General features: G+C 39.1%; 1 protein-coding gene across 5 annotated transcripts in view; it reads right to left on the reverse strand.

The window, feature by feature from the left end:
• The window catches only part of NMNAT3 (nicotinamide nucleotide adenylyltransferase 3), a 37,683-nt gene that overhangs the window by 16,444 nt on the left and 8,498 nt on the right, over nucleotides 1-12,741 (reverse strand). For 4 of the 5 annotated variants that reach the window (XM_079975940.1, XM_079975941.1, XM_079975939.1 and 1 more), the window contains exon 2: nucleotides 8,168-8,307. In XM_079975940.1, coding sequence (XP_079832066.1) covers nucleotides 8,168-8,276 — 109 coding nt within the window. In that variant the 5' untranslated portion in view covers nucleotides 8,277-8,307. Of the gene's footprint in view, nucleotides 1-8,167; nucleotides 8,308-10,982; nucleotides 11,102-12,741 lie in introns of all 5 variants that reach the window. The other variant, XM_079975937.1, reaches the window with a different exon arrangement.

The following is a 12,741-nucleotide window of genomic DNA, read 5'->3' on the forward strand; positions in this document are numbered from 1 at the left end:
TATAGTGGAATATAGCGCATGTTTAGCACTCATTTTCATATTATTTGCAAATAGGGTCCGCCCCCCCCCCCCCCCGGAAGCAAATAACACAATAATGAGCAATAAACTTGTACTATATTCCACTATAGTTTCAGAAGTGGCTTTTTCGTTGTATGAAAGTTCAGATGTATACTGCAGAACGTAACAGGGAAAAGTCATGAAAATGGAATAAAGTGCCATTTGAATGCAGTCCTGCTGGTTTGTGGGTGGGGGTGGTCAGAGCATAGTTGAGGGCATGCGATGCAGGGAAGGATTTGCAAGCCTTGCCTGGGCGATCTGATAACTGCCTGCATTCCCAGATGAGTCGCTGAGAGCAAGACAACAGCAAGTTATATCAGCTGTAAAGGATCCTTTTCCGTCAAGCAGCCACACACTTGCATTTGGCCAGGGCGGCCAGTCTGTACCTATGAACCTGACCCTGCCTCTGTCACTTTACTGCTTTGGGGATACAGCTTAATGATCACATCATCTCCAGGAAAGCATTCAAGGAAGAGATGTCATTCCTGTGGATTGCAGCTGGTGCAGGGCCAGCAGTGCAGTTATTCTCCTTTTCTTCCTCTCCCTGCATATAAGAGCTGGATCATGTTTTATGCGCATAATGGATAGAAAGATTGCAAACACTGAAGGTTTTAGATATAATTCCTATGGGTGTTTACAGGAGAGGGGAATATTTCTCACTATTATATGGCTTTGTTTGGTTATCAAAGCTACACCAAGAATAGGAACATAAAGTAACAATAAATTTATATATTTATTTTATGTCTTTCAGCACCTTCTAAGCTCTGAAGGTTTGAAAAAGGCACTGTTGCCATCTTAAATAGAATTATCACAGATTACACTCTAACCTTTTCTCCAGATTACATGGAAATACCTTATCATGCAGTATTTAATTTCCCCAAGTTTCATTCTGTAATGGAAAATCAAAGTTAAACTCATGCCAGCAACTGCTGTGACATTAATTAAATCTGACACTAACCTGGCACCAAGCATTTTATTCTTTCAGTTGCATAGCTTTTGGTTTAAATATGTTGCAAATCCCTGGCAAAAAGGTGGAGGGAAGGAGGTGTGTTACATAAGATGCAGTCCCCTTGCTTTTATCAAGTGTCTGGGATCCTCATATGCATTCAGCACCTGTTTTAATAATAATAATAATAATAATAATAATAATAATAATAATAATATCTTTATTGTCATTGCCCCCTCTCGGGGACAACGAAGGGCAATTTCTCATTCTGTTTCTCATTCTCATTATATCTTGCTGCTGGAAAGGACCTTACATTTGCTGGCAAGCAGTGGACAGATATCTGTTCCAAGTAGAAGTGACAGTCTTCAGGAAGAATACACAGCTGGACAGCTGGATATGCAATGGGATTTTGCAGTGTACATCACATCACCTTGTGACAACTCACAAAGAAGACAACACACAAATGAAGAAAGCCATGATGCTTGGGCCACAAGGACCATGCCCAGATGGCTTGTTCTGCACTAGGACAGAGATGGCCCCTTAGGATACATTCACACGGCCAGCCGCTGGTCATTTTTGCCAGATGGCCATGAACCATTCGTGCAGATACCCAGCCCATTGTGATTTACAGAAAATCAGGGCAATGAACCATTCTCTATGCATCTTTTCTGCATCCTGTGATCTTTGGTACTCCTATTGGTACTCCAATTGAGTTCCTAGCAACCCCCTGCATGGAGCTTGTACCTCCTTCAAGGGAGACAACCTGCCTGCAGTTGGTCTATACAGAAGTCCTGTGCTACCCTTTCCTGGTTACTAACCTGCCCCATCTCCTTTATCATAGAAGCTTCTTAAAATAAGATTTTAACACTGAAAATGCTGTTGCAACTAACCCAAACACTTGATTTCTTTTAGCAGATATTTAAAGTTGATTATTACCAATCCTAGTATCCCGCATAATTTCCTTCCTTTTTTAAACATGACTACTCGTATCCTTAAAGGTTCCAGAACCTTATTAGTTAATTAGTGTTCAGCATTCTAATCTATTCTCAGTTGGTATGTGACCAGGAATATGTCAAACCAGAACATCCTTGTATTCAAGAAATGTTAATGATAACACTTAAACCTTCAAATTAGATTAAATGCTCCTCAGAGAAACCCATAACTTGAGATCAGTGAAACTGGCAGACGATGTTGCACAGTAATCTTTGGATGAAATCCACCCAAGTGGGAGGTGGTCTTTTTGCCCCACAGTAAACGAAATGGATGAATACTTTATTTTCTATCTAATATATTGACTGTACATAATTAAGTTTATGTAACACAACTGTTATATGGTCTACTGTTCATTTGGAAAAGAAGAGCATAGTGGAACTTATTTGCTTATGCCATGGTGGTAATTAAGTAATACTGAACACCATCACAACACCTTCAGACTCTCCATAACTTCGCAGACTCTCTCCATAACTTCGCAGACTCAATACATTTCCTAGAACACCTATGGAAACTTTGGTCACCCACTTGTCTTCAGGGGCATTTTCTTTCTGATCCCTACAAATCAATGGAGAAATCTGGCTTTTTTTCTTTTCCTTTTGTCCCAGCAATAGTATCCACATGAGATGGCTTAAGACCACTTCCTTGTATAGGAAGCCTTAGTGTGAAACTGACCATTTGGAGATAAGCAGCAACCCTACCATGGAAACAGCATATGGAATACAATACCATGATCATCATACAGTACTTTGCAATAGACCATGTTTCAAAACAAAGTTGACTGTGTAAGCCTATCCACCTCCCACCAAGAGTGTGAAATAAGAGCAAACCTGCCCAGACACTGGGAATGGGAGGGACTGACTACAAGTAAAACTAATAGTATTCAAAATTTCTGAGCAGAAAGATCATATGTGCTTCAAAAACACACACAAAAAAACCCTGATCAAATTATGTGCCATTGTGAAACAAGAAGGCTGAAAGAGGAATTATGCTGGTATGTTTGCATAGGTGAGGTATGCATTCCTTCCAAAATAACGAGATCGTAGGGTTAAGGGACTTCAAAAAATAGCATGCTGTCAGATCTGAGTGTTACAGCCTGATCTAAGACTTGCTGAGCCAGCTAATAAAGCTTCAGACCCAACCACTGCTCAAGTACAAACTCTCCCTCAAGTCAAACACACGTTCAAGTGGTGTGATTCAGGTACGGCTGATGTGCAGGAAAAAAGATTTAGGAGTGAATATGTTTTGGTAAATAATGTTTGTTCCAGTTGGTAAGAAACTGACTACAACTGCCTTTTTGCCAGCTTATTTTTGTTTTGTTTTTTAAAAAATATTTATTAAGGTTTTTTAAATACAAAATGCAAAAATAATAAACAATATAACATGTATCATAACATATTTTCAAAGCTTCTTTGGACTCCCTCACGTCTCCCGCTCCCACTTACATCATTATAAACTTTTACCAGCAATTTATCATCTTGTTTACATTCTTAAATCCCGTTCATTTAATTTAGTCTAATAGTTCTCCCAAAGGTTTATGTTTCCCTCTATCACACTTGTCATCCAGATTACATCTATTTTAGTGGTGCTCAATTATTTATAGTCTGGCATCCTTCTTAACATTCAACCAAATTACAATATTTTTGTAAATAAATTCTAAATTTCTTCCAGTCTTCTTCAACCCTTTCCTCTCCCAGGTCTCGGATTCTGCCGGTCATCTCAGCCAGTTCCATATAGTCTATCAGTTGCATCTGCCATTCTTCCAGTGTGGGTAGATCTCGAGTTTTCCAATGCTTGGCGATGAGTATCCTTGCTGCTGTTGTTGCATACAGGAAAAAAGTTCTGTCCTTCTTTATCACCCTCTGGCCGACAATACCCAGGAGAAAAGCTTCTGGTTTCTTAGGGAAAGTATACTTAAATACCTTTTTCAACTCATTATATATCATTTCCCAGAAGGCCTTCACTCTAGGGCACGTCCACCAGAGGTGAAAGAATGTTCCTTCATTCCCTTTACATTTCCAGCATTTGTTATCAGACAAATGGTATATTTTGGCAAGTTTAACTGGGGTCATGTACCATCTATATATCATTTTCATTACATTTTCCTTCAAAGCATTACATGCAGTGAAGTTCAACCTTCACTTCTTTGCCAGCTTATTTTTGAGGTTTCCTCTGGTCCGCACAAAGACAGATGAGGAAGAAATGAATTTATGAAGAGAGGCACACTCCAAATGTTTTATGATAGAAGAAAAGAAAATAATGAGAAAATGACAGAGCAGGCTTCATATTATTATAATACAAGCCACCAACATTACAGATTCTTGGTCTGAATGGGAATTTTAAACCATCAGCACATTGTTCTTAGATTTATTAAAGCATATCTGCCAAACAGGTGGCAAAACCATGGGATGTGTAGATTTGACTGCTACACATGTTCATTTCCAAGTTCATTAGATTTAGTAGAACAGGCAAAATTGGATATCCGTTATTTTCAGTGAAGGAGTAGCAAGCAGCATGGGAGATCTAGCAGCTAATATTAGAGGGAAGAGCTGTAAGCTCAGTGGTAGAGCCCTTGTTTTGATGCAAAAGGTTCCAGGTTCAATCACTGGAATCTTCAGCTCAGGTTGGGAAAGGGAGCCATCTTAAACCATAGAGAACCTCTGCTAGTGATGTGTAGGCAATACTGAGTTAAATGGCACAATGCCTAACATGGTGTTTGCGAGTATCATATCTTCCTAATGTTAGAGACCAAGTCTGCTGCTGGTTTACATTTTTCTCATCTTCCCTTGACTCTTCTCAAATCCTTCTAGTTCAGAACAAAAGATCCATCTAGTCCAGCAGTTTGTTTCTAATAACTGCCTGCCAAATGTTAATATGGTATACATCTCCAATATTCATCTTAGCCAAGAAGAGCCTGCTTATGGGTAGATAAGGATTATACAAAAGGTTCACCTAAGCCCACAATCTGATGCTTTTTTTATACGCTGGCCTCCTGCTCCACTGGTGGACAAAAATGAACAAATTCAAAAAAGAAGAGAAATAAAAACCACACATGTTGTTATTATCTAACCCAGAGCACTAGGTGAGTGGTCTTGTATTTTTCATCTTCCCTCAGGCCGACATCTTACATTCCTTTCATTATGTAGACTGAAGCACTCTATAAAAAAGATTTCATTAAAGGTAAAATACATAGAAAAGATAGATCATTTCTGACCTTCTTTAAACTGTAGGAAGCAATGGAAGATAATAAGAGCACAGAGGAACATGAGCATCTGAGAGCATTAGCACTAACAGATTGCAAAAAAGATATTTGGCACCATCAGCACGGTACTAAAAGGCACTTGTAGAACAAGAAATTGAATCGCATTATGAGACGAAACATCTAGCCATGCATGACAAGGCATGAAAAGTTAAATAAGGTTTCACATGAGTACTAATAAAATACAAAGGGGTGCATTACTTTCATAGCTATTCACTGGTGTATAGTCACATCCATTGTATTTAGGAAGTGACTTCATAAAATTTGTCCACTGGTGTGAATAGAGGAGAGAGTAATTCACTTAACATACACAGCCAAAGTTGCTTGGCAGGGATGAATAGGATGCTGTGCTTGGAATGGCAAAAATGAAAAGGAAAAGAAAGAGTTTGTGCTGAGACACCAACAAGTGTATAAAAAGTTACCAAAGGAAACTCCTAAAGGGGTTGGCCCGATCCCCAACACTACAAGTTCATATTTGCACAATTAGGGATTCAATAGGGTTCAATAGACTCACTTGTACTGAGTGGAGGGGAAGGGATACATGGGAGTACCAGAGACATGCCCTCTAATGTCCCATCATTTTGCCTACTTGTATGCCTGTGCATGTGCAAGTGAAACAGGTGGCACTGAACTGGTGCTGGAATATTGCTCTATTGATCCCTATAAAAACTTGCAATGTACGGGCATTGCGCTCACAGAATCTGTTTATAATACTTAATGTGTCCCTTATATTCATAGCTGTTTTCACTCTAAACCATGAAGAAATGGATTTCAAGAATTAGTTGGAATACTGTGAAAACGGGTTTGCTGGATTTGATGCAGACCAAGTTAATTGCACAAAGCCCAATTGAAATAATTGGGAAAAGTAAGGCATGCCTAACTTAAGCCTCAACAATGTTAATGAGACTCAAGTACAACTAATGTGCTCTGGATCCAACGCATGGATCCTGACTTGATGACCAGAGCTCTTTTTGTTACAAGGAAGTGTCTTCATTTAGGGGAATTTAAGAACCTGTCTTGAGCAAAGAACAGTGTCTGTTTTTACAGCCAAGACACTGAAGAAAGCAATGTGGGCCTAAGCAGCTCCACACAGTGCACATCCCCACAGATGCCAGGGTGCCATTACCAGGACCAGTTCCTATGTGCTTTCAAATATGCAGGGTCAGAGGGCCACAGCCAAAGCCTCCTGATCAACCAAGGGCCAAACTAGATGTAACATTAATTGAATACACGAGCAATTAATGTGCACTTATGCCCATTTGTTCATTATATAAATAGCAGCCTAGGCTTTAAGCCTTGGGCCTCAGTACCAATGGTGTCACTGGAGGCTTCCCTAAAATGCAAATAGCTTCAGAAAGGGGATTTTTTTTTTTTTGTCAGGACTGTGAGAGGGAAAGTCTTAAAATGCTCCTCACTGCCACACACAGGCTGGAGGTTGATCAGGCTTCCCTGTGATGCCATTTACCTAAACAAAACACACATACTCATGTCTAGTTTGGTTCTAAATGTCCTTCATAAGGGCAGGGATGGCTTTCTGTTCCTCTTGTTTTGCTCAGCAACATTTATTTATTTTACAGCTGTCATCATTTCACCAGTTTTGCAGGCTAATTGTCTCCGTTTCCCTTAAAACAACTTATCAGAAAGCTAAACTCAGACCTATACAAAACCATACACCATTAATTGCCTATACAGTTCAAACATTATGTGTAATTGAAGAGAACATAATTGTTAGAGACTGCAGTTGTTAGAGATCCAATTACTATGGGTTGGATAACAACCTGAAAAAAATATAGAAAAATATAACTGCTTGGTCACATCTACGAAAATGTAACAGCAGGCATCTCTTTAAAGCAGGGGAAAGTTTCAATATTTGTCAGTTCTAAGATTATACCTTAAATTCACAAAAGAAAAAACAGAAGCCAGTTATTGTTAAAATTTGCTAACCTCTGTTTTCCTTCTCTCAGTTGGATGAAGTCTGTCAACCACTTCACTCACTTTAGCAAGCCATTCCTTCCTTGATGCTGAGGAAGTACCTCCCCAATTTTCTACTAAAAATCACTGGCTTCTAATAGATTCCTTCCCATTTTTCTTTTGCATTGTAGCACTGCAAGGGTAAATTGGGCCAAATATCAATATTCACAGCTTGCCTTGTCACTGGTCATTGAAACTGTATTTGAGTTCTGGTTCTGTAACTTGCTTATGCAAGTGTTATGATGTACTAATATTGCTCTGGTATTTTTGTTTCACCCAAGCATTGGAAATCTGCAATCTGCTAAATGCTCCTGAACTGTTTCTTGATGCTTTCCAAGCATCCATGCCCAACACTCCATCTGTCAATGATTCTGAGCCTTTAAATAAATAGCTACCTACTTATCCCTACCTTGAGGCTTTGCTGGTGCCTGAATGAACATGAGTTAGATGATCCAGAGAGCTATCCTGGTCATTTGAATGAAACACCAAAGCTGCTGAAACATAGCTCTTTTGCAAGTTCTGTTTTGAAGAAGCAGTTCTGCACCTTGGTGAATATGACCCCTTTCCCCATTTTCCCCTAGTGTAAACTGTAAATCTTTAGACTAAATGGTAAGACTATCATGCATATGTAAAGTGTTTCTTTGCTCCTCGAGAAAAATGGGGCAGGGGGAGTAAGGCCCCTTTAAACAAGTTTAAATCTGCAACTATTCTACTAAACAGCTGACATAACTTCACCGTTGTGGTGTGAAAATCCCATTTTATATCTCCATATTTTGAGCCTTATTTTAAGAGGTGATAAAGGTGCAAAAATTCTGTTCAGCATGCTGTGAAATATCTAAGTCTTGAACTTTAATTAACAGGAATAAAAATGTGTTGCAATGATGTGAAATGTTGCCAATTTTCCGAGATTCCAATGGTTCCACATTCCAACTCTGCACACTGACCTGTTTGATGAAGGTGATCTCTTGCTAGTTCAAATAGACGCATATGCATGTTTGTTATGGGGTTAAAAGAGCCACAGGCAAGAAGGGTGAGGGGTGTCAGATGCTTCATCTAGGCAAGCAATCTTCTGCAGCAACACACCCTAAAGGGGTAAGGGGAGAAATAGCAATTATATTAGCTCATACAGATAACAGCCTTCTGAAACTTTTTCTCAAAATGAACAATGAATCATCATTCTATTTTTAAAAAAGCAACCCACTGATACATTATAGTAGATTAACAATGAATGAATATCCTAAGTACTAATGCTGAAATCTACATCTTTATTGAAATAAATAGGAGCCCTGGGGAGGACTATACTATAGCTACACCAGATTTATTTAGTTTTGTAATCTATGTCTTCTCTTGCAGATGACCTAGTATTGACGTTACAAGAGCCAGACACTAGTACAAAAAGAGTTTTAGAGTTAATTCAATTCTTTGGCCAGGTGGCAGGATTTAAGTTGAACAAACAAAAAACTAAAGTTCTGGAAAAAAATTTAACAAATGTTGAAAGAGAGAGATTCCAAAATGAAACTGGGTTAATGGTGGCAAAGAAAGTAAAATATTTGGGGATTAACATGACATCTAAAAATGTGAACTTATTTAAAGATAACTATGATAAATGCTGGACAGAGGTAAAAAAAGACCTAGAAATATGGTCGAATTTGAAGCTTTCCTTGTTAGGCCGAATTGCAGTGATTAAAATGAATGTATTGCCTAGAATGTTATTTTTGTTTCAGACGTTACAAATCGTGGATAAACTGGATTGTTTCAAGAAGTGGCAGAAAGATATATCTAAATTTATCTGGCAGGGCAAAAAGCCCAGAATAAAATTTAAGATACTTAATGATGCAAAAGAAAGAGGGGGGTTTGCCCTGCCGGATTTGAGACTGTACTATGAATCGGCAGCTTTCTGCTGGTTGAAAGACTGGCTACTTCTTGAGAATGCAGACATTCTGGATTTGGAAGGATTTGACAATAGGTTTGGTTGGCATGCATATTTATGGTACGACAAGGTTAAAGTTCATAAGGGTTTTAAAAACCATATTGTTAGGAAAGCATTATATAATGTTTGGATTCGGTACAAGGATTTGTTGGAAAATAAAACTCCTAGGTGGTTATCACCTATGGAGGCTAAGGAGGTGAAGAAACTCAATATGGAATCCAAATGGCCAAAATACTCTGAAATTTTAGAACAAGAAAGCGGTGTATTTAAACTACAGAGCTTTGAGAAATTAAAGCCCAAGGTGCGAGATTGGCTTCATTATTACCAAATAATGGAAACTTTTAAACAAGACAGGAAAATTGGCTTCCAGGTGGAGAAATCGAAATTGGAAACAGAATTGCTAGAACCCAATACTAAGAATGTATCAAGAATGTACAATTTGTTGCTGAAGTGGAATACAATAGATGAGACAGTTAAATCAGCTATGATTAAATGGGCACAGGACGTTGGACATGACATTATGTTTGCTGACTGGGAACAGTTATGGACCACCGGTATTAAATTCACGGCATGTAATGCCTTAAGAGAAAATATTATGAAAATGATTTATAGGTGGTACATGACCCCAGTTAAGCTTGCGAAGATTTATCATCTGCCCAATAATAAATGTTGGAAATGTAATGAAACTGAAGGTACCTTCTTTCACCTTTGGTGGACCTGCCCAAAGATTAAGGCCTTCTGGGAAATGATTTATAATGAAATTAAGAAGGTACTTAAATGTACTTTTCACAAGAAACCAGAGGCATTTCTCTTGGGCATGGTCGGCCAATTGGTGTTAAGGAAGGATAGGACTTTTTTTATGTACGCCACTACAGCAGCAAGGATCCTTCTGGCAAAGTATTGGAAGACACAAGAACTCCCCACACTGGAAGAATGGCAGACGAAAGTGATTGACTTTATGGGATTGGCAGAAATGACTGGCAGAATCCGTGACCAAGAGAAAGAGACGGTGGAGGAAGACTGGAAGAAGTTTAAAGCTTACCTTAAGAACTGTTACAATATTGATCAGTGTTAAAATGTCAAGGGGAAGGAAGATGCAGAATTACAGCTGAAAATGTTTGATGACTTAAGGTGAAATTGAGAAATTTAATAAATTTAAATTTAATTGGCTAAAAGGGTTGCTGAAAAACTATAAAATAAGGATGCAAAAAGGGTGAGGTATGGGGAAGTCCGAGAAAGGAGGCTTATGAAAAGGAGGTTAAGAATCTATATTTGTGTGTTTGTTTGTATTGGTTGATGCTTTTATGTTGTTGTTGTTGCTTTGTTTTAAAATTGGAAAATTAATAAAAATTATTATAAAAAAAAAAAGAAATCTATGTCTTCTCCCCCCACTATATTGTCCCATAGGATCTTCAGGGTGGATCAAATCACGAAGAAAATACAATGAAGTCAAAATCTTGTATGCAAATGTTTCAGAAAAATACTGCATACACACATGGCTGTGTTGGGTATCAGCACTTTTCCTATTCATTATCATTGTCCTCTGCACTGATAGGACCTCCATCAATATGGAATGCTCTCACTTTGCCAGTGCTACATGTCTAGCTCATCATGTGATAAACAACAGCATCTATTTCCATTACAGCGTAACTACAATTATGCATTAAGTCTGCTGAGTTACTCCAAGAAAAAAGCTGTCATTTTTGCACAGTGGCTGTTCCCCTGGGAGAACAGGAGCTTCAACAATTTGGGAGAATTTTCATCAGGACCACTGGGCTTGTTATATCCACACAGCCCTTCCCATGTGCAATGGTTTCTCAATCCTATACCCGTTTTGTTTTGAAAACAGAAGCTGACTCATGAAATGTGGTCACCCTTGTCTCACGTTGTCAGCTCGGCCCTAAGGCCTCAAGACAGTGTTTTCAATTCTGTGACTTCTCTGTATAATCTGAAAAGAGATTAAAACCTGTGAGGGCAGACAAGCAGCTCTGGATGTTTTAACGTTCATAACTCAGATTGAGTCTGCTCCTCTCTCAGCCTTTGTCCTGCAAACATTCATCTGAACTCCAAATAGTTTGTTGCTTCGAAACAACAAATATTCGTGACATTATATCAGACCTGTTATTCTGAAGGGACAACCACTGTCTATATGAGAATGAACTCCAAATGCTTCTGCTTCAGACTCTTTGAGCTATTTATGCCTTTCAAACCTAACTCTTCCTGTTGCTCAAGTAGTGACTCCCCACACAATCGTGGCAAATCGCGTTGAGAGTGGGTCTCGCATATTAAAAAGGTCACCAAGCGGTAATGCCAGTATATAGATTTTGAGCAGCTTCCATGTAGTAGTCACAACTTAAGATTTTGATGGTTCATCCCTCAGAAATGGGATACCAAGCCAGAGGCCAAAGTGAATTTAGGGGCTGTTGGCTCTCTGGCCTACCTATGACCAGAACCTGTTGATAGGTGCTTGGCTGCCTGTAAATTTTATCACTAGCAGAGTGGGGTCACTACAAAATGTTACAGTGTGGAGTGCTGCTCTTCAGTATTCTGACCACTCGATTCCGATCTGGTTTTCCATTCCACCAATCCCCAGGCAGTTTGCATTTTGTGGTCACTGAGTGTGCTAAGTACTCATTGGACTTTGGGGGGTTTCCCCTCTTAGGGTTTCTTTCTTAATATTTTTTTTGGGGAAACTTTGGGGTTCATCAAGGCAGCCTTTACCTCTTTCTTCTGCAAAGGTGGTGGGTGTTTTGGCTACATTACATCAGAAAAAAAGAGAGAACCATGATAAATGGAGAAGAAATACTGACCGCCTGGATGACTGGAGCATGCAAGTTACCATAAGTCACACTGTATAAAAACAAGACATTCACATGCCCTGCACCCAACAGTCCCAATGAATCCAAATACTTTGTTCTCAATGTAGTTGATTTGCTATGACTGCACTCATCCAAAAAACCTACCACAACACTCAATAAATAAGTGAATGTACACACTTTATCTCTCACAGAGAAAATTAATGGAAATCTAATTAAGAATACAGGATGCTGGCAAGCAGCAGCTTTTACTTTGTGACTGTAACAGCAAACAGTGTACATTAGGGGGCCATTAACAAAGGTCCAGAAAACAGACCCCTTTGCTTAAAGAAAAGAGAAGCTCTCTCAAGCTGCTTAGATGTCAACATAAGAGCCAATTTGCACCTTTCCAAAGACACTTACAGCACCCTGAAATAAACTCTGCATACAAAGTTTAGTCACTGAAGAGACCTCGCTGAATTTGTTCCTCATTAACTGCCCCTTGTTGAGTAGACAAGTCAGTAACTGTATCACTGAAAATGAAGGAGAGGAAAAGCAGGGCAAGAGACACATGTATATTGGGGGTGGGTGTGAATAGAGAAAGAGAGAAAGAGAGAAAGAAAAGTAGAGGGCAGCTGGTCAAGAAACTTGTGTATAAGTGGGAAAGGGAGAAAAAGGAGAGCATATCTCCCTTCAAATACCCTCATGAAGGCTTCACTGGGCATAGGGTTGTGCTTTTGTTCTTAGCACACCCAATGTCACGCAGCTCCTTTACTCCATTTCCTGACACCCA

The sequence above is a fragment of the Podarcis cretensis genome (assembly GCF_951804945.1).
Source record: "Podarcis cretensis genome assembly, chromosome: 5".
Lineage (NCBI taxonomy): Eukaryota > Metazoa > Chordata > Lepidosauria > Squamata > Lacertidae > Podarcis > Podarcis cretensis.